This window comes from Oncorhynchus masou, chromosome 33 (genome assembly GCF_036934945.1).
Source record: "Oncorhynchus masou masou isolate Uvic2021 chromosome 33, UVic_Omas_1.1, whole genome shotgun sequence".
In the NCBI taxonomy this organism is placed as follows: domain Eukaryota; kingdom Metazoa; phylum Chordata; class Actinopteri; order Salmoniformes; family Salmonidae; genus Oncorhynchus; species Oncorhynchus masou.
The window spans coordinates 19617312-19643362 of NC_088244.1; the positions used below are offsets into that span (position 1 = coordinate 19617312).

Consider the following 26051-nt stretch of genomic DNA (forward strand, 5'->3'; position numbering starts at 1 on the left):
GTGGGGCTCAGTCAGTCGCACACAGCTCATCTGTATGCCTGCTCTGGCACAGTGGATGCCAATAACTGCTTGGCATCCATATGTGAGTGTAGAGAAGTGCATGATGGGGTGCTGGATGCTGTGATACAAATTGGCCAACTGTGGGGCCCATTAATGACTTCTCCAATCTGGGATACGCTAATGTTTATAGTTTTGTTTAATGTTGTGTTAGTGTATGTAAGTTGTTTTTTCTGAAACGTTGTTCCCCCTGCTGCTATTGGACCAGGTCTCTCTTGGAAAAGAGATGTTATCTCAATGAGAAAAACCTGTATAAATAAAGGTTAATACATAAATTACTTTTGTTGAGCACTTGAATGTCAATCTTTTTCTGCAATCCGTTTTAGCTGTAAAGTACACAAAAACATGAGATATGTAAAAACATGCATATACTTGCTCCAGTGACTGGGATTTGCATTACAGGTCTTTGATATTTGGCAATGTATTTCACACGCTAGTAAAGATACGCTCTAAAGACTGAGCAAGCGCTTAAACGTTGTGTGGCTGTTTGATTAGAGAGCCAGCTGCTTAGCTCAGGCCAAGGCCAACAGCGGTTCAAGGGGCACATTTTAGAGCCAGGACTAGGCCTGCTTACAAAGAGAGAAAGAGCTGAGAGGCCTAGTGTTGTGTGAAGACAGAAACCTCATTGATGGGTTATCCATAGCAACGGAAGATTCTATAACGAGAAAATGGTAAAATATGGCTTCTCTTTGAGAGGACATATTTAGACAGAAATCCACTGCTTTCGTACCAGGGTGATCTTAGTCAAAATTACAATTTATTTTATTACACAATGGTCATTTCATGCAGAATAGGACATGCACTGTGCATACAGGCAGGACTGTAAGGTCAATCATGCATGCTAAACTAAAGTAGCCTAGACAATCCCCCCCGTTTGTGTGTGACAGTTGTGAAAACCCACCTGCCAACTTGTCTACCAAGGAGATGTATTGGTTCCTCCCGGCTTGGGTGAAGGGAGAGGAGCGGAAGAGCGGCGTCGGTTGCCAGTGACCAGTGTTCCTGATATGTTACTGTACTAACGGGAGGAAAACACTGAGACCAGGGTTTGTGAAGGAGACCTGACAGGAATAACAAGACCGGCTATCCACTCTTCCTGAATGATCAGGACCAGAGTACAGATTTCCTATTGACCATCGTGAGGATGATGAGCCAAATGGAAGCCGTTAACCTCTACAGGATTGGTGCTCCCCCCCGGGATGGTTGAGCTAACGTAGGCTAATATGATTAGCATGAGGTTGTAAGTAACAAGAACATTTCCAAGGACATAGACATATCTGATATGGCCAGAAAGCTTAAATTATTGGTAATCTAACTGCACTGTCCAATTTACAGCAGCTATTACACTGAAATAATACCATGCTAGAGGAGAGTGCACAGTTATGAACTTAAATGTGTTAATAAGTCAATTAAGCACATTTGGGCAGTCTGCATACAACATTTTGAACAGAAATGCAATGGGTCATTGGATTTTTTTCTTCTTTGTATTATCTTTTACCAGATCTAATGTGTTATTTTCTCCTACATTAATTTCACATTTCCAGAAACATCAGTGTTTTCTTTGAAATGGTATCAAGAATATGCATATTCCTGCTACAGGTTTTGAGCTACAGGCAGTTAGATTTGGTTATGTTATTTTAGGCGAGAATTTAAAAAAGGGTCCAATCCTTTGGAGCCCATTCATCTGGCATGGCTTCTCCAAATCAACACAATCTCAGGTGTAATATACCGTACGATAGCTATTACTACAGTAACTGAGCTATGTGGAAAATGTCACATCTTAATAGTTGAAAGCTATAAATAAAATATGTCTTCTGTTCCTCTTAAATTGTTACAGCTTTGAATTGTATTGATTTGTGATGAAATACCTGACATACATTACATCATTGAAGAGGCTAGAATTTTAAGAAAGACTGTCCTATAGCCCACCACAGTTCTGCACATGCAATATTCTCTTCACTAGTTTGCCCACAGCCCATTCACATCCATCACACAAGTATGCTGCATGAATTCATTTTCATGAGGAATTGGGCTTTGTAGAGCTGAGGACAGGGTATTGGGCTATTGAATTTCTAGGCATTCTCTGCCAAAACTTTTTCCACATTGCTGGCTAAATGATAGGGTCTCCTTTTCCATCACAGAGTGGACCAATGCTTTGTGAAGCTGAACGAAGAGAATCTCGGAATGGATTTGCCTCAGCTGAAATACTGTAAATCTACAAGGCTGGCACTCCACCACTACCACCAACCACCGCACTGACTGGTCACCCTGAGGAAGGAAGGAGAGTGCAGAGAGGACCGTAACAATGGCAATGTCTTTCAGACTGCTTTTCATCTTGTGGTTGGTGACTTCTCTCATCTACCACCACTTCTGTGTTGTGTCCGGCAGGGTGACGCAGGTTTTGCACCGCCCATTACTCCTAGTGCCAGAGAGGTGAGAGGTTGTTTATGGCCAATTAGACGCAGAGTGACAAACTGGGAAGCAGCAGAGAGCTACATACTCTACTGAAAGGGATACTTGACGTTGGTGAATGTTGAAGGCTGCATGCCTGTTTGGGTGGCATGCAATCTGACACTGGGGACAAATGCTGGACCTGAAATGGAAGTCACTGGGGTAACGCATCTGGTGACACACTTCTGGCGGCATGTGCAAGGAAGGACGCCGTACCAGCACCTGATACCAGCTCCTGGTGAATGCTGCACTGCATGCCCAACTGGATGTTATGTGCCAGAGCCTGGGTTAGCTCAGGCATCAGCAGGCCCGCCCGCTCCCTGGCTCCCCGCCATGGGGATTTGGGAGCTGCAGCAGAAACCCTAATACGCTACATCTGGACTGTATAGTCGGCCTGCTTCTCAGCACAGCCACGGTCTGCTTTTTACAGTGTAACAGCAACGAAGAATACAACATTTTGCTCTTTCATTGACATATTGATCAAAGGGAAAGAGTAAGTGTGAAGACTAAAGAGAAAGGTCTGAACATGGTTGCTGTGTGTATATCTCTCTTTCTCTGTCATTTCCCCCTGGCTTTGATAATGCTCCCGTGTGGCGCAGCAGTCTAAATCACTACAGACACCCTGGTTCGATTCCAGGCTGTATCACAACCGGCCGTGATTGGGAGTCCCTTAGGGCGGCACACAATTGGCCCAACATCGTCTGGGTTTGGCCGGTGTAGGCGCATTCCTGTCTCATTCAATGCATAATTTACCCCCAAACTTTTCCAGATGGAAGTGATATGGAGATGGCTTAAGGTAGGGGTCAGGGCGGTATAATGGGGGAAAGAGCAGTTCTCATTAAGGGGCAAAAACTTTATGGATTAGACACAGAAGTATCAATGTACGCCAATGATTCAACTTTTCTCGAGTCCTCAATCGTCAATCTTGAAGGGCCTTATTGAGGACCTGGATAATGTCTCCAGTTTCTCTGAACTAAAACCCCAACTATGATATGATATAATGGATTGGGTCTTTAAAAGATACAATCTTTAAATTGCTAAGTGGTCTCCCGATTTAAATAGGCGGATGGTGAATTTGATGTTCTTGGTGTACATATCCGGAAAAATTTGAGTGATCAAATTCGTAATATATTGTATGAATTAGATTCGTAACATATGAATTGCACAAAAAAAGACATCACAGTGAATTGACAATGGAACCCTGTTTATAAGTATCCTCTTTGTTAAATGAAGCCATTCAGAGAGCTGGTTACAATTCCCAATTTCATCCTTCAGGAGAGGCAGAACAAATATGGCAAAACTCTAATGTACTGATAGACAAAAGACAATGTTTCTTAAACTTTTTTATAAAAGGCGTCATGTTTATGAATTACATTGTAAATAAGGTTGGTACAATTATGTCACACAAGCAATTAATAAAATGTGTATGGAGATGTAGGCTCCATACAAAAGTATAATCAACTCATCGCAGCTCTGCCAAAAAATGGAAGATGGGTTTACTCAAGGAATGAATTGGCTTGTCTGCTTCATCATCATTTGATTCTCTCTGGGTAATAGAGATGGTCAATAGGATTTAAAACAGGTTTCAAATGTCTGTTGCCAATATTGCCAATCCTCATATTGGTGTAAGGAAATGTGATACCCTGTTGGGCAAAGAATCTGAATAGACTTAACACACCTGTGCAAACACACACACAAATAGCTTGATGCCACATCTTTCTAGGGGTAGTACATTCCACTAGTACAGGCTGGCCTCCCATTTGATCAGCCTGGTCTTATAGACTAGACGTAACATAGTAAATGTAAATCTGAGACAATCAAATTAGTAAAATATCTTATGGTTTAGTATGGTTACTTAATTAAGGCAAAAATGAAAGCAACCCAAACCTGTTCAAATATCATCATGGACAACTTTAGCATTTTAGCAACTATAAACTACTTTTTAGCTACTTTGCATGTTAGCTAACCCTTTCTCTTTAAGCTAACTCCTAACCTTAACCTTTGAACCTAACTCTTAACCCCTAGCCTCTAAAGTTAGCCACCTACAGTAGCTAACATTAGCCAGACCTATTTGGAATTCATAACATATATGAATTGCAATTCGTAACATATCATACGAAATGGATGAAGGCCAGCCACAAATTAATACATACGAAACGTAGCCTACATACTAATACGAAGTTCTCTGAGACCATGAGTTGATCAACCCTTCACACGAGGAGAGGAACAGACGTCTATGGTGCGTTGCCGCGTTTGGGCATTTTTGTTACCTATTGGAAATATTACCTCGTTGCCTGTCTATCACATTCCTTGCCTATGGCTGTGAGACACGGTACCCGTTGAAGTTGACACATTTATATACACATTCCAAGTCAAACGACCGACATTGAAACAATTCAAACATTTCAATAGCTTATCTCTGTCCATTCTGAGCCTTTGATAGGATTTTCAAATGTTCCATTTGGAATAGATTGACACTGACAATGAAGACCAGTAAAAGCTTTTTAAACAGATGTACTATTCAACAACAAAATCCCATCCCGTGGTGCTAGGATGCAGGAGCTTTGCACTCCGTAAATGTAGATTCATAAAACTTGAAAACCCCGCCTACTTGACAACCAGCGTCTGTTTACGAAAAGTCACGGGTACAACGTGGGCCGGAGGGTGATAACGAAACATTCTACATTGGTTGGGAAAACTCTACAGGGGATCCGTGTCAGACAGTCTCGTCTATATGTTTAGAATAAGTTGCCAAACTAAAAGGATATGAAGGATATGATACAGCTGGGTCGACGTACTTTGAAGGGTTAAAACATGTTTTTCTTTGTAACTGGAGTGGTTTTCGGAGGTTAGTTATGGTGTAGGCTAACCACCGGAACACGCTTTTCATTGGGCACCATTCGTCACACTTCATTCAACCAGCACCACATGAAAACAATGGCGAGGCGCAAAAAGGCACATCGGGTTGGAATTTAGCTGAACGTAGCCATAGCACAGGTTGAAAACGGACTCCGAGAAAACAGATCGGGGGGCAACCCGAGTCGAAGCAAGATGGAAAGCCCGACCGAAACCCCAACCAGGGCTGCAGAGTATCTGAAGGAGCTTAATAACATAATCGAGACCCAACAGGAGTTACTGGAGAGGCAGAAAAAAAGGATAGAGGAGCTGGAGCATCAAGTGTCCGACTTGTGTTCAGAAAACGGCTGTTTGAAAGACCTGTACCAGCGACATCTGACTACGTGTAGGCTGCTGCAACAGGGCAACAGCCACGGAACGTTAGGTGTCATAAAGGAAAACATCACCCAAGAAAAGTAAGAATTTATTGCTCGCACTGCACAATTGAAAGACATTGTTAGATGTCACAAATAATCCCCCATAGTTTCCTAAATCATTGTCAGGAATCTGCTCTTAAAACCCCAGATAAACGCAGATACACGCACACCACCAACATAGGCCTACACTGTTCTAGATGTAAAAAAGTATCTATAGGCGCATTTGATATATAGCCTAATAGGTAATATCATAGCCTAAAGTAAAGGTTTGCATCAACTTATTTTTTCTAACAGACCAGATTGACCACTGCAGACCGTTTTTATTTTACTACAGTCAAACCAACAGGCTTCTTGAAACGCCACGATATAACTTAATACTAATATGCCCAACAGTACACAGGAAATTGTAAGCCATAATAGAACTGCCCATCAATAGGCTACAGTCCGCTACCTCCCCGCGGGTCTAAGCGGTTGGACACATTAAGGGTCAGCTTTAGGTACAGTGCGAAGAAAGCTAAATGTTGTCATATGGAGCTTGGAATATTATCATTGACCAAATATGGAAACCTTTGCTATGGAAACTCCAGGTGTATTTCATTCAAGCGCTTGGAAGTTATTGTGCAGAGGAATCCGTTTTTAATAGGGCTCAAAGATTTCATATGAATGGATTATCCTTTAAATCATTCTAGGCTATTCTATTTTTAGTCAGTCTTTTTTTTTCATTTGACTGCATTTATTCCTTTTGTTCATGACTTGATGGGCTTTGTTTTCATTGAATCATGGTTACCACAAAACAGATATCTATAAAGTAGTGGCCTATTATGTCATCTTATTGAGTAAATCAAGTTTTATCTTGCATTGGTTGGTGAGCATTAAACTCAATAATATATTTGCAGTATGACTGTCTGAGGGTTATATAATTTGTTTTGTTGTCAATGACTGTTTTTCAATACAAACAACTGCCATAGCTTTCTTCCACCGTCCTCCCTATTACTGTAGCGAATAACCAGAATGGAATGAATTGGAGGAAGTCCAGTGGGCAGTAATTTTTGCTTCCCAGAGATCAGACTGAGACTCCAGGCTTTCAGGTTCACTACTGTCATGGAGTCTTTTGATTCACGTTTGGTAACCTCAGTTGGCTCAGGCCTCTCTCATGCCAGACTAGCTTAGCATCGGTGTGCTAGTCTTTTAAGTGGATTTCATGTGTTGGGCAGGGACAAATCCAGGATATTTAGGGAATGCGCACGGTACAAGCTCTGGGGAAAAGGAGCTGAGCTGGGATAGATCAATTATGCAATTACTTCCATATGTTTCATTTTTATGTAGGAGGAGGGCAGGCTGGGCGGCTCTCGTCTGGGAGGGATTGGAGGTTTAGCCGCTGATGGCAAGGCAGGGTGATGGAGCATATATCTCACTCACATCAGCACTGTGCTTAAAGTCCACTACATGCAGTTACCTCAGCTTCACCAGTCAGCAGGATCTTGAAACCTCCGGTGACCTTTGGCTGCCACAACTCATCAGGACACACCCTCCCTACAAGACAATCAATATGTATATGGAAGACTCATGGACAGTGTGTATTTGCTGTGGGATCAGCGCGACATATGAGATCAGGACATACTCTACCTTTGACCGTTAGCTAGGGCCTTTAACACTTCTTATGGCTTAAATCCAGCTAACGGGATCGATATGACAACAGCCAGTGAAAGTGCAGGGCGCCAAATTTAAAACAGAAATCTCCAAATTAAAATTCCTCAAACATAGAAGTATTTTACACCATTTTAAAGATAAACTCGTTGTTAATTCCACCACAGTATCCGATTTCAAAAAGTCTTTACGACAAAAGCACACCAAACGGTTATGTTAGGTCTGCACCTAGTCACAGAAAAACACAGCCATTTTCCAGCCAAAGAGAGGAGTCACAAAAAGCAGAAATAGAGAAAATGAATCACTACCTTTGATGATCTTCATCAGATTACAATCATAGGACTTCATGTTACACAATACATGTATGTTTTGTTCAATAAAGTTCATATTTATATGCAAAAATCTCAGTTTACATTGCCGCGTTATGTTTAGTAGTTCCAAAACATCCAGTGATTTTGCAGAGACCCACATCAATTTACAGAAATACTCATAATAAACATTGATAAAAGACACAACTATTATGCATGGAATTAGAGATACACTTCTCCTTAATGCAACCGCTGTGTCAGATTTCAAAAAAGCTTTACCGAAAAAGCACACCATGCAATAATCTGAGTACAGCGCTCAGACAACAAATCAAGCCATACAGATATCCGCCATGTTGTGGAGTCAACAAAGTCAGAAATAGCATTATAAATATTCACTTACCTTTGATCTTCATCAGAATGCACTCCAAGGAATCTCAGTTCCACAATAAATGTTTGATTTGTTCGGTAAAGTCCATCAGTTATGTCCAAATACCTCCTTTTTATACACGCGTTTAGCCCAGTAATCCAAATGCTAAAATGCGCAATTGCATAGTTCAGATGAAAAGTCAAAAAAGTTATATTACAGTTCATAGAAACATGAAAAACAATGTATAGAATCAATCTTTAAGATGTTTTTATCATAAATCTTCAATAATGGTCCAACCGGAGAATACCTTTGTCTACAGAAATGCAATGGAACTCAAGCTAACTCTCACGTGAACGCGCATGGTCAGCTCATGCCTCTCTGGCAGACCTCTGACTCAATCTCCTCTGATTCCCCCCCTCCTTCACAGTAGAAGCATCAAACAAGTTTCTAAAGACCGTTGACATCTAGTGGAAGTCGTAGGAAGTACAATTTGACCCCATAGACACTGTATATTCGATAGGCAAAGAGTTGAATAACTACAAACCTCAGATTTCCCAATTCCTGGTTGGATTTCTTTCTCAGGTTTTTGCCTGCCATATGAGTTCTGTTATACTCACAGACATCATTCAAACCATTTTAGAAACTTCAGAGTGTTTTCTATCCAAATCTACTAATATGCATATATTAGCAACTGGGCCTGAATAGCAGGCAGTTTACTCTGGGCACCTTATTCATACAAGCTACTCAATACTGCCCCCAGGCATAACAAGTTAATAAATATCACCTCCAAAGCCACATGATTCGTCCCCCCACTGTCAGTATCTGAGCACCAGCCGGTTTTGGGTGATAGCGCTGTGTCTTAGAGACAGTAGGCCTGGGCAGTATACCTATTAAAAAGTTATACCAGGGTATTTTAAAATACAGACGGTATGATTTGTCATTTCTGGGGTTTGGGACCCCCTAAAGCTCATGGGGGTGCGTGCTTCGCCAATGCGTATCAATAAACTATCTATGATGTGCCAAATCAATTATCTCCAGCTCAGGTCTCCAGCTATGCATTTGGTTAGCTAAATTGCTAGCTAAGTGGCTAGCTTGCAAGATCAAGCTTCTTGATTACAGATGACACAATCAATTCCCTCCTGGATCAAGATCCCTGCCAAGATCCCTGCCTAAATCTGTTTTGAGCAGTGCATTATTATTATTATTATTTATTTTTTACATTTGGAAAGAAATATCGTCCCTTGTGTGCACTGCCGGTAATACCGTATACTCTGGTATGGTACATGAACGGTATGAACATATGGATACCGCCCAACGTCAGCTTAGTTCTCCAGTACCGTCTCCTATATGGTGCTGGTTATTTAGCTGTTTGTGCTCTTTCTTTATGATCCTGATGAAATATGACAGAGATTATTAACGTAAAGTGGGTTTTATGGCGGTTACTGAATTCTAATGGCATATAAGTGTGGTGGGCAATTCTAAACCAACAGTATAAAAAGCAGGACTGCCGGAGAACTGTAAATGGAATTTGAGTAGGAGAAATGTGATTTAAATGGTGCGTTTACATGACACTTAAACTGAGACTGATCATTATCACGAGATGTGTGGAAAACAATAAATGTTTGGGACCATATTGTGTCATTTAGGTCTTCTCACGTGCTGCTCTTTGTCCTTGTTTTTAGAATGACTATTGAATATTTTACAGTATGCTTTTAAAGCAGTGTGGATAGGCCTTCCGTCATTGTCTTCCTTTCAGATGCTAGAGACTCACCAGCCTTTGGTGTCATTGATGAGACCGCATAGTCTAAGTTCTCATTTATTGCTTTTTATGTTGATCTATTCTTAAGTACTTAGCACTTGAAAGTTATTTCTAGCCTACTGTTTTTGCTCAAACGTCCTTAATGATTTCATTTCAGTCTTGGTGATTATTTTTAGCCTACTGTTTTTACTCAAACGTCCTTAATGATTTCATTTCAGTCTTGGTGATTATTTTTATCACCTAGGGTCTATTTATAGCAAGGGTAGGAAAAAAGTAGTCAGTAAGCTGCTGGATATGACATCACTTTTAATGGCACGGACACACTGGTAGCGTTTGCCGGCCGAGAGCACTTAGCAACCAAATTTCTTCAGCCTCCCGAGGTTGAAGAGGCGCTATTGCGCCGCTTTCACCACCTCCCTGTAGGCTGTCTCGTCATTGTTGGTAATCAGGCCTACTACTGTTGTGTCGTCTGCACCTTGATGATTCAGTTGGAGGCATGTGTGGCCACACAGTCATGGGTGAACAGGGAGTACAGGAAGGGGCTGAGCACACACCCTTGTGGAGCCTCTGTGTTGAGGATCAGCAAAGTAGAGGTGTTGTTTCATTACCCGGGGTCGGCCCGTCAGGAAGTCCAGGACCCAGTTGCACAGGGCGGGGTTCAGACCCAGGGCCCCAAGCTTAATGATGAGTTTGGAGGGCACTATGCAGTTGAAGGCTGAGCTATAGTCAACAAACAGCATTCTTACAAATGTATTCCTCTTGTCCAGATGGGATCTTGCAGTGCGATGGTGATTGCATCATCTGTGGATCTATTGGGGCGGTATGCAAATTTAAGTGGGTCTAGGGTATCAGGTAAGGTTGAGTTGATATGATCCTTAACTCGCCTCTCAAAGCACTTCATGATGATAGAAGTGAGTGCTACGGGGCACTAGTCATTTAGTTCAGTTACCTTTGCTTTCTTTGATACAGGAACAGTGGTGGGCATCTTGAAGCAAGTGAGAACAGCAGACTGGTATAGGGAAGGATTGATATGTCCGTAAACACTTCAGGCAACTGGTCTGCGCATGCTTTGAGGACGCGGCTAGGGATGCCGTCTAGGCTGGCAGCCTTGCAAATGTTAACACACTTAAATGTCTTACTCTGGGAGTGGACAGGTTCAGTGGCACTGTGTTATCCTCAAAGCCGTTGAAGGTGTTTAGCTTGTCCGGGAGCAAGTAGTCGTTGTCTGCAGCGTGGCTGGTTTTCCCTTTGTAATCTGTGATTGTCTGTTGACCCTGCCACATATGTCTCGTGTCTGAGCCATTGAATTGCGACTCCACTTTGTCCCTGTACTGACGCTTTGCCTGTTTGATTGCCTTACGGAGGGAATAACTACACTGTTTGTATTCATCAATATTCCCAATCACCTTGCCATGGTGGTTTGCACTTTCAGTTTAGCGTGAATGCTGCCATCTATCCACGGTTTTTGTTTTGGGTGGTTTTACTAGTCACAGTGGGAACAACATCCCCTATACACTTCCTGATTAACTCAGTCACCGTATCACTGTATATGTCAATGTTATTCTCAGAGTTAACCCGGGAACATATCCCAGTCCGTGTGAACAAAACAAACTTGAAGCATGGATTCCAATTGGTCAGGCCAGTGTTGAATAAATCTTAGGGAGGGTGTGGAGGACCTTGTAGCTATCCCGGAAGGGAGAGTAACTATGGTTGAGAGTTTTTGAAGTGCGAGTACTACAGGCAATGTGTTGATAGAACTTCGGTAGCATTTTCCTCATCTTTGCTTTGTTAAAATCCCCAGATCCAATAAATGCAGCCTCAGGATATGTGGTTTCCAGTTTGCACAAAGTCCAGTGTAGTTCCTTGAGGGCCATCGTTGTATCGGCTTGAGAGGGAATATACACAGTTGTGACTATAACTGAAGAGAATTCTCTTTGGAGGTAATACGGTCAGTATTTGATTGAGGTATTCTTGGTTGGGTGAACAAGATGACTTGAGTTCATGTACATTATCACGATCACACCATGAGTATTTAATCATGAAACATACACCACCGCCTTTCTTCTTCCCAGAGAGCTCTTTATTCCTGTCTACGCAATGTACTGAGAACCCAGCTGGCTGTATGGACAGGGAAAGTATATCCGGAGAGAGCCATGAGTCTGTAAAACAGAGTATGTTACAGTCAACGATGTCTCTCAGGAAGGAGATCCTCGTCTTGGCTTGTCTACTTTATTGTCCTGAGACTGAACATTAGTGAGTAATATACTCTGAAGCGGTGGATGTTGTGCCCATCTCCTGAGTTGGACTAGAAGTCCACTCCAAATACCTCTTCTCCACTGGCTGCGTCTTGGAGAAGCCTTTGGGATAAGGAGGGTACAAACAAAGGATCCAATTCGGGAAAGTCATATTTCTGGTCGCAATGCTGGTGAGTTACCTTCGCTCTGATATCCAAAAGTTCTTTCCGGCACTATGTAATAACACAAACTTTCTGGGCTAATGATGAAAACGAAATACTGCAAAATTGCTTAGGAGCTAGAAGCAGAGCTGCCATGTCTGTCGGTGCCATCTTTAGCCACCTCTTTCCCCACCATTTCATTTTCATATCACAGACCAGTGGAGAGAGTGTCACAGGGACCCCTGATAATGGTCCTTGTGTTGCCAAGTCAACAGATGTCTCCTCAGATATTTCTGGGCTCTGTGTCAGGTTCTGAGAGAGGGAAGAGGGCCACTGCACAGGTATTGGAAATCATTCCTTCAGCCACTAACCCTTCACAGGATCCATAGACCCTATAGCACCACTAAAATGAGCATATAGCCTAATCCCTAGGTTAGGGTGGTCAGGTAGGGCTAGGCAGCGGTTGGTTTGATTTGACCACCTATATAGGCTTGAAATCCCAAGCTTGTTCCTACTGGAGGAAAGCTGGATCAGGTTAAGTAAAGCTGGCTAAATCTCACTAAAGCCTTCTATCCAGTTCTTTCTTACCCCTACCCCCACCGCAAAGACACACAATCACACACACGAAGACACACACCACACACAATCCTTTCTTAAGAAATAATGGAAGTGAGGGAGCAGTTAGATAGTTTGAGAGTCAGCTGGAGAGGAGTCAGTCAGGGAGAGTGGCTCCTGCTCTTCTTATTGTTTCTTAAACAGTTTGCCTTGTCAGCTCTCTAAGTGTTTGTGCTGACCATATGCAGTTTCCATAGTATTCAGCTCTTGTTAAAGAACAGACTTCCACTCTGCATCTTCCCAAGACTCTGGGCTCTATTTACAACTGGCGTTAAGACGGTGCTAGTGTCAAACACACGTTAGTTTGCAATTTCGTAATGTAAAAACTGGCGCACTGGCATTTTCCAACCCTAATGCAAGGTTCGGCAATTAACCTGTTTTATATCAGCTCAGATGGGCGGGGTGGAAATATTTTAGGTGTATCATTAAAAACATGATCCAAAGTGCTAATTTCAGGAAGTGCTGATAGGGATATTTAAGACGAGCCAAAAGCTGGTTTTTGCAATAATGCAGTTGGTTATGGTATGAATTTTGACAGCGGAAACGCATCCTAAATCTTAATCGCCAAAGCATTATTAAAATATAAAGTTTGAGAGGAGATAAACAGTGAGACTCTTCCTAGAGCTGGCCGCCCAGCCAAATTGAACGATTTATGGAGAAGGGCCTTGGTCAGGGAGGTGACCAAGAACCCGATGGTCGCTCTGATAGAGCTCCAGAGTTCCTTTGTGGAGATGGGAGAAATGTCCAGATGGATAACCATCTCTGCAGCCCTCCACCAATCAGGCGTTTATGGTAGAGTGGCTAGACGGAAGCCACTCCTCAGCAAAAGACACTTGACAACCCGCTTGGAATTTGCCAAAGGCACCTAAAGAACTCTCAGACCAAGAAACAAGATTATCTTGTCTGATGAAAGCCAGATTAAACTCTTTGGCCTGAATGTCACTTCTGGAGAAAACCTGGCACCATCTCTATGGTGAAGCATGGTGGTTGCAGCATCATGCTGTTGGGATGTTTTTCAGCGGCAGGGACTGGGAGACTAGTCAGGATTGAGGGAAAGATGAACAGAGCTAAGTACAGACAGATCCTTGATGAAAATCTGCTCCAGAGCACTCAGAACCTCAGACTGGGGAGAAGGTTCACCTTCCAACAGGACAGGGACCCGAAGCCCACAGCCAAGACAACGCGTGTGGCTTCGGGACAAGTCTCTGAATGTCCTTGAGTGGCCCAGCCAGAGCCCAGACTTGAACTCGATTGAACGTCTCTGGAGAGACCTGAAAATAAAACAATTGAGGCTGTAATTGCTGCCAAAGGTGCTTTAACAACATCCTGATTAAAGGGTCTGAATACTTTTGTAAATGTTATATTTCAGTTTTTTTTAATACATTTGCAAAAATGTCTGCTTTGTCATTATGGTGTATTGTGTGTAAATTGCTTGTATTCTGTTTCATAAAGTATGTTTATAATTCAAACTCTCCTTTTAGGCCTATTAAAACAAATGCTTGTTCAATAGCAATGCATGTCTTTATTATACTACCGATTTTTATGATATCATTACATTGGTTTTAGGGTGACGACGTCCGTCTTGCAATGCAACTTGTGTGTATGCTATCTGATCTGTAAAATGGTTCCGATTATGTTCATAAAACATATGGTGAATTGTTTTATTGCCTATGTGAATTGATTGCCCCCCATCTATCTTCAGAGCTCGTGCTGCTAGGTGACCTAAACTGGGACATGCTTAACACCTCAGCCATCCTACAATCTAAGCTTGAAGCCCACAATCTCACACAAATTATCAATGAACCCACCAGGTACAACCCCAAATCCATAAACATGGGCACGCTCATAGATATCATCTTAACCAACTTGCCCTCCAAATACACCTCGGCTGTTTTCAACCAAGATCTCAGCGATCGCTGCCTCATTGCCTGCATCTGTAAAGGATCTGTGGTCAAACGACCACCCCTCATCACTGTCAAACGCTCCCTAAAACACTTCAGTGAGCAGGCCTTTCTAATCGACCTGGCCCGGGTATCATGGAAGGATATTGACCTCTTCCTGTCAGTAAAGGATGCCTGGTTATTCTTTAAAAGTGCCTTCCTCACCATCTTAAATAAGCATGAATTTAGAACCAGGAACAGATATAGCTCTTGGTTCTCTCGAGACCTAACTGCCCTCCACCAGCAGAAAAACATCCTGTGGCATTCTACATTAGCATCGAATAGGCCACGCGATATGCAACTATTCAGGGAAGTTAGGAACAAATATACACTGGCAGTTAGGAAAGCTAAGGCTAGCTTTTTCAAGCAGAAATTTGCATCCTGTAGCACAAAACTCAAAGTTCTGGGACACTGTAAAGTCCATGGAGAATAAGAGCACTTCCTCCCAGAGGCTAGGAAACAACGTCACCACCAATAAATCCACTATAATTGAGAATTTCAATAAGCATTTTTCTACGGCTGGCCATGCCTTCTACCTGGCTACCCCTACCCCAATCAACAGCCCTCCACCTCCCACAGCAACTCGCCCAAGCCTCCCCCATTTCTCCTTCACCCAAATCCAGATAGCTGATGTTCTGAAAGAGCTGCAAAATCTGGACCCCTACAAATCAGCCGGGCTAGACAATCTGGACCCTCTCTTTCTAAAATTACCTGCCGAAGTTGTTGCAACCCCTATTACTAGCCTGTTCAACCTCTTTCATATTGTCTGAGATTCCTATAGATTGGAAAGCTGCCACGGTCATCCCCCTCTTCAAAGGGGGAGACACTCTAGACCCAGACTGCTACAGACCTATATCTATCCTACCCTGCCTTTCCAATGACTTTGAAAGCCAAGTTAGCAAACAGATTACCGGCCTCCCGGGTGGCGCAGTGGTTAAGGGCGCTGTACTGCAGCGGTAGCTGTGCCATCAGAGACTCAGGCTCTGTCGTAACCGGCCGTGACCGGGAGGTCCGTGGGGCGACGCACAATTGGCCTAGCGTCGCCCGGGTTAGGGAGGGTTTCAACCTTCGACTTTCAACCTTCGTCTCTCCCGAGCCTGTACGGGACTTGTAGCGATGAGACAAGATAGTAGCTACTAAAACAATTGGATACCACGAAATTGAGGAGAAAAAGGGGTAAATTCACACAAACAAAAACAATAGAGATTACCAACCATTTTGAATCCCACTGTACCTTCTCAGCTATGCAATCTGGTTTCCGAGCTGGTCACGGGTGCACCTCAGCCACGCTCAAGGTCCTAAACAATATCGTAACCGCCATCGATAAGAAACAATACTGTGCAGCCGTATTCATTGACCTGGCCAAGGCTTTCGACTCTGTCAATCACCACATTCTTATTGGCAGACTCGATAGCCTTGGTTTCTCAAATGATTACCTCGCCGGGTTCCCCAACTACTTCTCTGATAGAGTTCAGTGTGACAAATCATAGGGCCTGTTGTCCGGTCCTTTGGCAGCCTCAATGGGGGTGCCACAGGGTTCAATTCTCGGGCAGACTCTCTTCCCTGTATACATCAATGATGTTGCTCTTGCTGCTGGTGATTCTCTGATCCACCTCTACGCAGACAACACCATTCTGTATACCTCTGGCCCTTCTTTGGACACTGTGTTAGCTAACCTCCAGATGAGCTTCAATGCCATACAACTCTCCTTCCGTGGCCTTCAACTGTTCTTAAATGCATGTAAACCTAAATGCATGCTCTTCAACCGATTTGCTGTCCGCACCTGCCCGCCCATCCATCACTACTCTGGACGGTTCTGACTTAGAATATGTGGACAACTACAAATACCTAGGTGTCTGGCTAGACTGTAAACTCTCCTTCCAAACTCACAAGCATCTCCAATCCAAAAATAACTCTAGAATCGGCATCCAATTTTGCAAGAATGCATCCTTCACTCATGCTGCCAAACATACCCTTGTAAAACTGACCATCCTACCGATCGACTTCAGTGATGTCATTTACAAAATAGTCTCCAACACTCTACTCAGCAAATTGGATGCAGTCTATCACAGTGCCATCCGTTTTGTTACCAAAGCCCCATATACTACCCACCACTGCTACCTGTACGCTCTTGTTGGCTGGCCCTCGCTTCATACTCGTTGCCAAACTCACTGGCTCCAGGTCATCTACAAGTGTCTGCTAAGTAAAGCCCCACCTTATATCAGCACCCACCCGTAGCACACGCTCCAGCAGGTATATCTCACTGGTCACCCCCAAAGCCAATTATTCCTTTGGCCGCCTTTCCTTCCAGTTCTCTACTGCCCATGACTGGAACGAATTGTAAAAATCACTGAAGCTGGAGACCCATATCTCCTTCACTATCTTTAAGCACCAGTTGTCAGAGCAGCTCACAGATCACTGTACCTGTACATAGCCCATCTGTAAATAGCCCATTTAACTACCTCATCCCCATACTGTTGTATCCATCATACTCATCCCCATATTTATTTATTTATTTATCTTGCTCCTTTGCATTTCACTACACTCGCATTAACATCTGCTAACCATGTGTATGTGACAAATAAAAATTTGATTTGATTTGCACCCCAATATCTCTATTTGCACAATCATCTTCTGCACATCCACCATTCCAGTGTTTAATTGCCATATTGTAATTACTTTGCCACCATGGCCTATTTATTGCCTTACCTCTCACCTCATTTGCACATGCTGTATATAGACTTTTCTACTGTATTATTGACTGTATTTTTGTTTATTCCACGTGTAACTCTGTGTTGTATGTGTCATACTGCTATGCTTTATGTTGGCCAGGTCGCAGTTGTAAATGAGAACTTGTTCTTTATTTGCCTACCTGGTTAAATATAGGTGAAATAAGAAATAAATAGGCCAATTTGGGAGCAGTAAAACTCTGAGTGGAAATTCTCCTGTTCAATTTATATTCGATCTTTGTTCAGATACTGTGAAAAGTTTGGATGTGCGTAAAACCCTCCATTGTCTGCATTGTTTTAATGTTATATGCCCATGGGGAGAAATTATGGTGCATGTAAGTGTGACATAGCCTGTTTAAAACAAGTTGTTTTGTTTAGAATTTGATTAGAATTATTTGTTTTCTTTTTTTAGGCATTATGAATAATTAATTTAGTCTTGCTTATTGGCAATATTTTGCATGTCCATGCTCAGCCATAATGCAATTTACACTAGGCCTAGCCCCTATATCAGCGTGAATGCTATGGAAGCCATGCAATTACTTTGAACAATGTGGTATGCAAATGTTTCAAGTTAAGGTATTTATTAGCATAGAGAGGTATACATTTCGTTTTCGTTTCTGTAGGCCATTTAACAAACTACAACGGACTAACATTGGAATTGATTCCAAGGCAATAAATAAAAGACCGTAAATACACAACTTGAAGCAACCACATATTTCCCCATTGGAACGCGTTCTGATTGGCCAGTGAGGGGCCAAGAATCGACACAACCACAACTTTTTCATCAGTTCATCAAAACCAAGGTTTGTTAAAATAGATCCATCTGAATGAGAGGCAGACAAACGTACAGAACATCATTCAATTGTTAAGTAATTGTACATTAGGTCAGGAGGTACAGTAAGTAAACAGGAAAGAAGGATAAGCTTTAGCCTCATTGTCATACAGTACAGCACGTCGTAGTGTAATCCTGTGTAACCTGAATGCCAAAACACAGACCGGCACAAACAGTCACCAGTACTTACTTATTCAGGCTAGCTCTCCAAACTTCACAAATCTTCAGTCATACAAAGTAAAAAGTAACCTAACCGGTAAGGTGCTGTCCTTGAGCAGAATGGGTATGTGTAGCGTGGTGTTTGCTGTGGCCTGGTCCAGTCTTCTTATTGCATGATGGATTAGAAGGCTTCAGGAGGTTTAATCAGAGTGGCTCCTCTCTGATCCCAACCGGTCCTCTGGGGCTTGGGAGGAATGGTGTTTGCAAGCACTTTCATTTCTTATCTCGCCAGATGCATCTGTAAACTCTCATTTTGCATTCTAGCCCAGTTCCCAGCCACGAATGGCCAACATGCTGTAAACAATATTTGGGATGCTGACCCGATCTTCGCAGAGAAAGTTTCTCAAACCTCAAGATGTCAAAGAAGTGATGTTATAAAAATATGTATATTTTTTATAGGTATTTGAGGAAGTAAAACTCTGTTTACAACTTAATCAAACAAGGTCCTTTGTTTAAAGACACCCACTGAGTGATCTGCAACAAAGCACTTTTATAATTAAGTAATGTTATGCACAAGACAGTTGGATTTCCTTGACCGCTTTTGAAATGGAGCATAAACATAACCATGGGCCATTGCATAGCCCACTGTGGTCTGCCTTACTTAGTCCTATGTTTATGTTTTTAAATGACATACTATGCCCGATATAAGGCACTACTTTTGATCAGAAGTGAACTATATAGTGAATAGTGTGTGTAAATGACATATTGTCTATGAGCGAGAGACTGGGGCAGTGTTAAACAAGGTTTGTATGTGCGACACCAACAGAAATGCTCCAGCAGGACCCAGGGGTGGCCTTGTCAGGCTGCCATTTGAATGCAGGATGAAACGGGGCCTAGAATAAACAAACATGAAAAGCATTCTTGCCTGATGAAATATTGATAGACAGTGACAAATCATGTGCAGCTCCAAACCTCTCCTCAGTAGTAATCGAGCCCAGGTGAACATTAGCCAGAGCTGATGGAGGGGCTGAGAGCGAACAAGGCCTGTATGTTGTTGGTGCTGTAGCAGTACATACAGTAAGTAAAGGATCTGTACCAGAACAGGCTTGTTCTATGACATTGACTTGGTTGTAAGAAATGACATATCCGACCATACTATGGAGATGGATTGATAAGTGTCCAAGTTTTCCCACAGGATTTTTGAAAATGTTCCATGGTTTTCTAGTTTCTACTGAAATGAAATATGTCCTCTACAAGGTAGATTGATAGGGTCTATCACACGGTTAATAATAATCATGTTTTTTTAACAAATTAATCTGGGCTTGAGTAATCAAAAAATCAGGAGGTTATGTGTTTAGATATAGAAGTTGGAAATGACTGCGTTTATTCACAGCTTTCTCTGAATTAAAAAAATAAATGTTGGTTGATCAATTCAATCTACAGTGGGGCAAAAAAGTATTTAGTCAGCCACCAATTGTGCAAGTTCTCCCACTTAAAATGATGAGAGAGGCCTGTCATTTTCATCATAGGTACACTTCAACTATGACAGACAAAATGAGAAAAAAAATCCAGAAAATCACATTGTAGGATTTTTTTATGAATTTATTTGCAAATTATGGTGGAAAATAAGTATTTGGTCAATAACAAAAGTTTATCTCAATACTTTGTTATATACCCTTTGTTGGCAATGACAGAGGTCAAACGTTTTCTGTAAGTCTTCACGAGGTTTTCACACACTGTTGCTGGTATTTTGGCCCATTCATGCAGATCTCCTCTAGAGCAGTGATGTTTTGGGGCTGTTGCTGGGCAACACTGACTTTCAACTCCCTCCAAAGATTTCTATGGGTTGAGATCTGGAGACTGGCTAGGCCACTCCAGGACCTTGAAATGCTTCTTACGAAGCCACTCCTTCGTTGCCCGGGCGGTGTGTTTGGGATCATTGTCATGCTGAAAGACCCAGCCACGTTTCATCTTCAATGCCCTTGCTGATGGAAGGAGGTTTTCACTCAAAATCTCAAGATACATTGCCCCATTCATTCTTTCCTTTACACAGATCAGCCGTCCTGGTCCCTTTGCAGAAAAACAGCCCCAAAGCATGATGTTTCCACCCCCATGCTTCACAGTAGGTATGGTGTTCTTTGGATGCAACTCAGCATTCTTTGTCCTCCAAACATGACAAGATGAGTTTTTACCAAAAAGTTATATTTTGGTTTCATCTGACCATATGACATTCTCCCAATCTTCTTCTGGATCGTCCAAATGCTCTCTAGCAAACTTCAGGCGGGCCTGGACATGTACTGGCTTAAGCAGGTGGACACGTCTGGCACTGCAGGATTTGAGTCCCTGGCGGCGTAGTGTGTTACTGATGGTAGGCTTTGTTACTTTGGTCTCAGCTCTCTGCAGGTCATTCACTAGGTCCCCCCATGTGGTTCAGGGATTTTTGCTCAACGTTCTTGTGATAATTTTGACCCCACGGGGTGAGATCTTACGTGGAGCCCCAGATCGAGGGAGATTATCAGTGGTCTTGTATATCTTCCATTTCCTAATAATTGCTCCCACAGTTGATTTTTTTCAAACCAAGCTGCTTACCTATTGCAGATTCAGTCTTCCCAGCCTGGTGCAGGTCTACAATTTTGTTTCTGGTGTCCTTTGACAGCTCTTTGGTCTTGGCTATAGTGGGGAGTGTGACTGTTTTGAGGTTGTGGACAGGTGTCTTTTATACTGATAACAAGTTCAAACAGGTGCCATTAATACAGGTAACGAGTGGAGGACAGAGGAACCTCTTAAAGAAGTTGTTACAGGTCTGTGAGAGCCAGAAATCTTGCTTGTTTGTCGGTGACCAAATACTTATTTTCCACCATAATTTGCAAATAAATTCATTAAAAATCCTACATGTGATTTTTATTCTCATTTTGTCTGTCATAGTTGAAGTGTACCTATGATGAAAATTACAGGCCTCTCATCTTTTTAAGTGGGAGAACTTGCACAATTTGGTGGCTGACTAAATAGTTTTTTTGCCCCACTGTATGAAGTTACCGTTGGCCTTATGGTGAAATCCCTGAGTGGTTTTGTTCCTCTCCGGCAACTGATTTAGGAATGATGCATGTATCTTTGTAGTGATTGAGTGTATTTATACACCATCCAAAGTGTAATTAGTAACTTCACCAGGCTCAAAGGGATATTCAATGTCTGCTTCTTCTTTTTTTACCATCTTCCAAACGGTGCCCTTCTTTGCAAGTTGAGTCCATAATAATTGTGTGACTTAAACAACATTTTTACTCCTGAAGTAATTTAGGCTTGCCATAACAAAGGGGTTGAATACTTAAAAATGAAAATATGAAATTTCTTGAAGAATTAACTAATTTGTAAACATTTCTAGGAACATGATTCTACTTTGACATTATGGGTTATTGTGTGTAGGCCAGTGAAACATCTGAATTTAATACATTTTAAATTCAGGCTGTAACACAACAAAATGTGGAAAAAGTCAAGGGATGCGAGTACTTTCTGAAGGCACTGTATAGTTTACTCGATAGCGTTTTTAAAAATTATTTTTTTATTATTTTTACAAGCAGAACGGCACAGTTGGGAGTTGAAGCTTAATTTCCAAAAGTTCTGTGCGGTCAAAACCATTCGTTTGTTATGGCATGTGTAACCAAATCTGCATTGTATTCATTAGGTATGAATGAGATCATTTTCAAAGATGCGTTATGAAGCATTACAAGCTCAAAGCATTTTTCAACAAAATGACAATTATGACAATAGCCGTGGCCGTTTGCATGACAATTAATCGTTACCCAAAATGTCTTGATTGTCACAGCCCTACGCTAGATCCACATCCGATGCGATTTGTGCGAGCCTTAAGTGATCTTTAAATCATCTAAACAGTCCAGCCAAGTAAACAACCCACAGAGGTGTTTATGCAGGTGATAAACAGGTCAGAGGAATTTGCACAGTGTATTGCCATTTGAAATGTCCTTATTTAGGTTGTTAATTTTGACCAAAAGCTTTTCTACAAAGAATTGTAAACGCAGTCAATTTTCATTTAACACTGTATATATCCCCTTCTTTATTCTAGGGGTCATTTACTGTAATGAATTTACTGTCATTAGCTGCGACTCGATTTGTTTTCCAGCTATCTTTAGCCATAGCCCTCTGAAAAACAGCTACTGTAACCTGAAGATTGGGAGGTTCATAAACATTTTGCCCACTCAAACCCTCCCCCCTGGCCAGTGTTATCATTTGTTTGGGGACCCCTCAGCAGGAAATGACATGATAGAGAAAGCTATTTCTTGTGGCTGCCGGTGTACACTCATTCACCTGACATTCTGCTGATCAATCAGTTTGCCAGCCAGGCCAAATATACGGGCGCCTGAACGTCTCAGGTGAAAACCCTTAATGAAATACCCCTGCTAGATTTAATGTCTACGCAGGGATGATTTACATTCAGACTCACATATAAATCTCTGGCAATGGCCGAAGACAATTTGTGGCTGGGGCTCACACAAACACAGATTCCCCCAGAGCAGCCTTCATCCTTTAATAAAGTGCAGTTCTACAAACACTCTAAAAATCACCATGTCCTAACATCTCTTAGTGGCCCGAGTCGTGCTGCTGGAGGGACGCCAGGCTGCGCTGACCTCTGCTCCCTCCAATCAGGGCTATTAATATGGCCTTAATGTTTGGCTTGTGTCCTTTGATGTAGCTGGGGGCCACCCCCCATGAGGATGGCTAATGATGGCTTTAATGAGATCTCTAAGCTGTATCTGATGGTGGGGTGGCCTTTACCAGAACCTGAGGGGGGTGGGACGGTAGTGGTGGTGGGAGGGAGGGACAACTCACTACTGTAGGGCCCGAGTCTTGTCTAGCCAGGAGCTTTCCTTTTTAATTTGACTTTGAATAGAGAGGTGGGCTGGAAATGTCCTGTTCTTCATTCCCTGTGACATTTGATAACACCATTTTTGAATTCCACTGCAGGGTTAGATGCGTGGTGTATAATGCAACTTCATTTCAGGCATCTTATTTCAAAGACCATTGAGCTCACGATTGTAATCTCTCGCACATAGACTTGTCTGGTAGAATCACAATGGAAGCAGGTCTGAGAGCTGGTCCTTAGACCTCCTCCTTCCTCATGTATTCTGGCTGCGTTCTGTGTGAAAATGAAATGCATCTCCAGCCTCCCTCCTCTCCTGGCTCTGCTGACTGACAGATATACCGTTCATAATATGATTAGCTTGATTCTCATTATGGAGGGCTTAATAATGTACAATTTAATGAGACTATAATGAAGATAGGGATGTGTTCCCTCGTCCCTGCTCAGCCATGGTGATTCTCAAACTTCCACCCTGAGAAAACATTTTTCTCCATTGATCAGGTTCACAACGGTATGAGTATCGCACCATTACCAGATATTATGCTTTGTGTTTCTCTCAATAATAATAATAACAACGAGCTAACAAAGACATGGGGGACACCAAGAAAGCACATAAGACTCATGTCAACACTCTACTACTCCGGGGTGCCTTGGCATGGAGTCCGACAGAGAGCTTTACTTTACTGCTACTATCAACTTCTACATCAGTCCATGATTGTTGACAGATGTACAAATGGTTGGCATTTCTGCTGCTGACAAATAGGTTTCTGTAAAATCCTGTGATCCTATGTCTGGCAGAGCGAGAATTCATCATCTGAATGTTATTTGTAGCTCTATTTGTCTTTCATTTCCTTCCAAACCATTACCCATCTCTCAGCTCTCACAACAAGCTGATGCAGCTGATTCCTAAAGCTTTATGTAATACTTGTAGAATGCTGTTTGAACTGTTGTCGCTCATGTTGTTGCCAAGTGATAATGTGGTGTGTGTTTCTGTGTGGCTCTTGGCTGTGGAGGTGAAGTCTGATTCAACAACAGCTAAACACAGCCTCAGGAACCCTAAGTTCAAATCAAATCCAACTTTATTTGTCATCTGCTCTGAATGTGTAGACCTTACCGTGAAATGCTTACTTACAAGCTCATAACCAACAGTGCAGTTCAAGAAAGAGTTAAGAAAATATTTACCAAATAAACTAAAGTCAAAAATAATGAAAAGTAACACAATAAAATAACAATAATGAGGCTATATACAGTGAGTTCCGGGTACCGAGTCAATGTGCAGGGGTACAGGTTAGTCGAGGTAATTTGTACATGTAGGTAGGGGTGAAGTGACTGTGCATAGATAATAAACAGTGAGTAGCAGCAGTGTAAAAACAAATGGAGGGGGGGTCAATGTAAATAATCCGGTGGCCATTTGATTAATTGTTAAGCAGTCTTATGGCTTGGGGGAGGAACCTTGGCCTCCGGTACCGCAGAGAAAACAGTCTATGACTTGGGTGACTGCAGTCTCCAACAATTTTTGGGGAGTTTCCTCTGACACTGCCTAGTATATCCTTTTTGGGATAGGGGGCAGCATTTTCACTTTTGGATGAATAGCGTGCCCAGAGTGAACTTCCCCCTACTCTGTCCCAGATGCTAATATATGCATAGTATTATTAGTATTGGATAGAAAACACTCTGAAGTTTCTAAAACTGTTTGAATGATGTCTGTGAGTATAACAGAACTCATATAGCAGGTGAAAACCTGAGAAAAATCCAACCAGGAAGTGGGACATCTGTTTGTAGTTTTTCAAAGCTTGGCCTACCGAAAACACATTGAGATATGGATAAAGTTGCACTTCCTACGGCTTCCACTAGATGTCAACCGTCTTTAGAAACTTGAATGAGCATTCTACTATAAAGGAGGGGCTCATGAGACCTCTGGCAGAGTGCCTGTGGCTCATTAGACCTCTGGCAGAGTGCCTTGGTCTCATGACGCGTGCTCCCGACAGCGCGCGTTCCAGTGCTTTTCTTCAGACAAAGGAATTCTCCGGTTGGAACATTATTGATGTTTTATGTTAAAAACATCCTAAAGATTGATTCCATTCACCATTTGACATGTTTCTAAAGAACTGTATCGGAACTTTTCGAGTTTTTGCCTGGATGAAGTGCCTGCGCCTCAGGAAGATGGATTACTGGGCTGAACACGCTAACAACAAGTGGCTATTTGGACATAAATGATGGACTTTATGGAAGAAGAAATCAGTCATTTATTGTCAAACTGAGATTCCTGGGAGTGCTTTCTGATGAAGATCATCAAAGGTAAGTGAATATTTATGGTGTTATTTCTGACTTTGTTGACTCCAAAATGGCGGATATTCCTCTGGCTGTTTTGGGTTCTGAGTGCCATTCTCAGATTATGCTTTTTCCATAAAGTTTTTTTGAAATCTGACACAGCGGTTGCATTAAGGAGAAGTCTATCTTTAATTCTGTGAATAACAATTGTATCTTTTATCAATGTTTATTATGAGTATTTCTGCAAAATCACCGGATGTTTTGGGATCAAAACATTACTGCACGTAATGCGCCAATGTAAACTGAGATTTTTGGATATAAATATGCACATTATCAAACATGTATTGTGTAACATGATGTCATATGAGTATCATCTGAT

The 26051-nt window shown here is 42.1% G+C and overlaps 1 protein-coding gene across 2 annotated transcripts in view; it reads left to right on the forward strand.

The window, feature by feature from the left end:
- The first annotated feature begins 5169 nt into the window (after nt 1–5169).
- LOC135527975 (IQ motif and SEC7 domain-containing protein 1-like) overlaps nt 5170–26051 on the forward strand; it is a 260372-nt gene continuing 239490 nt past the window's right edge. For both annotated transcript variants that reach the window (XM_064956684.1, XM_064956690.1), the window contains exon 1: nt 5170–5816. In XM_064956684.1, coding sequence (XP_064812756.1) covers nt 5557–5816 — 260 coding nt within the window. In that variant the 5' untranslated portion in view covers nt 5170–5556. The remainder of the gene's footprint in view (nt 5817–26051) is intronic.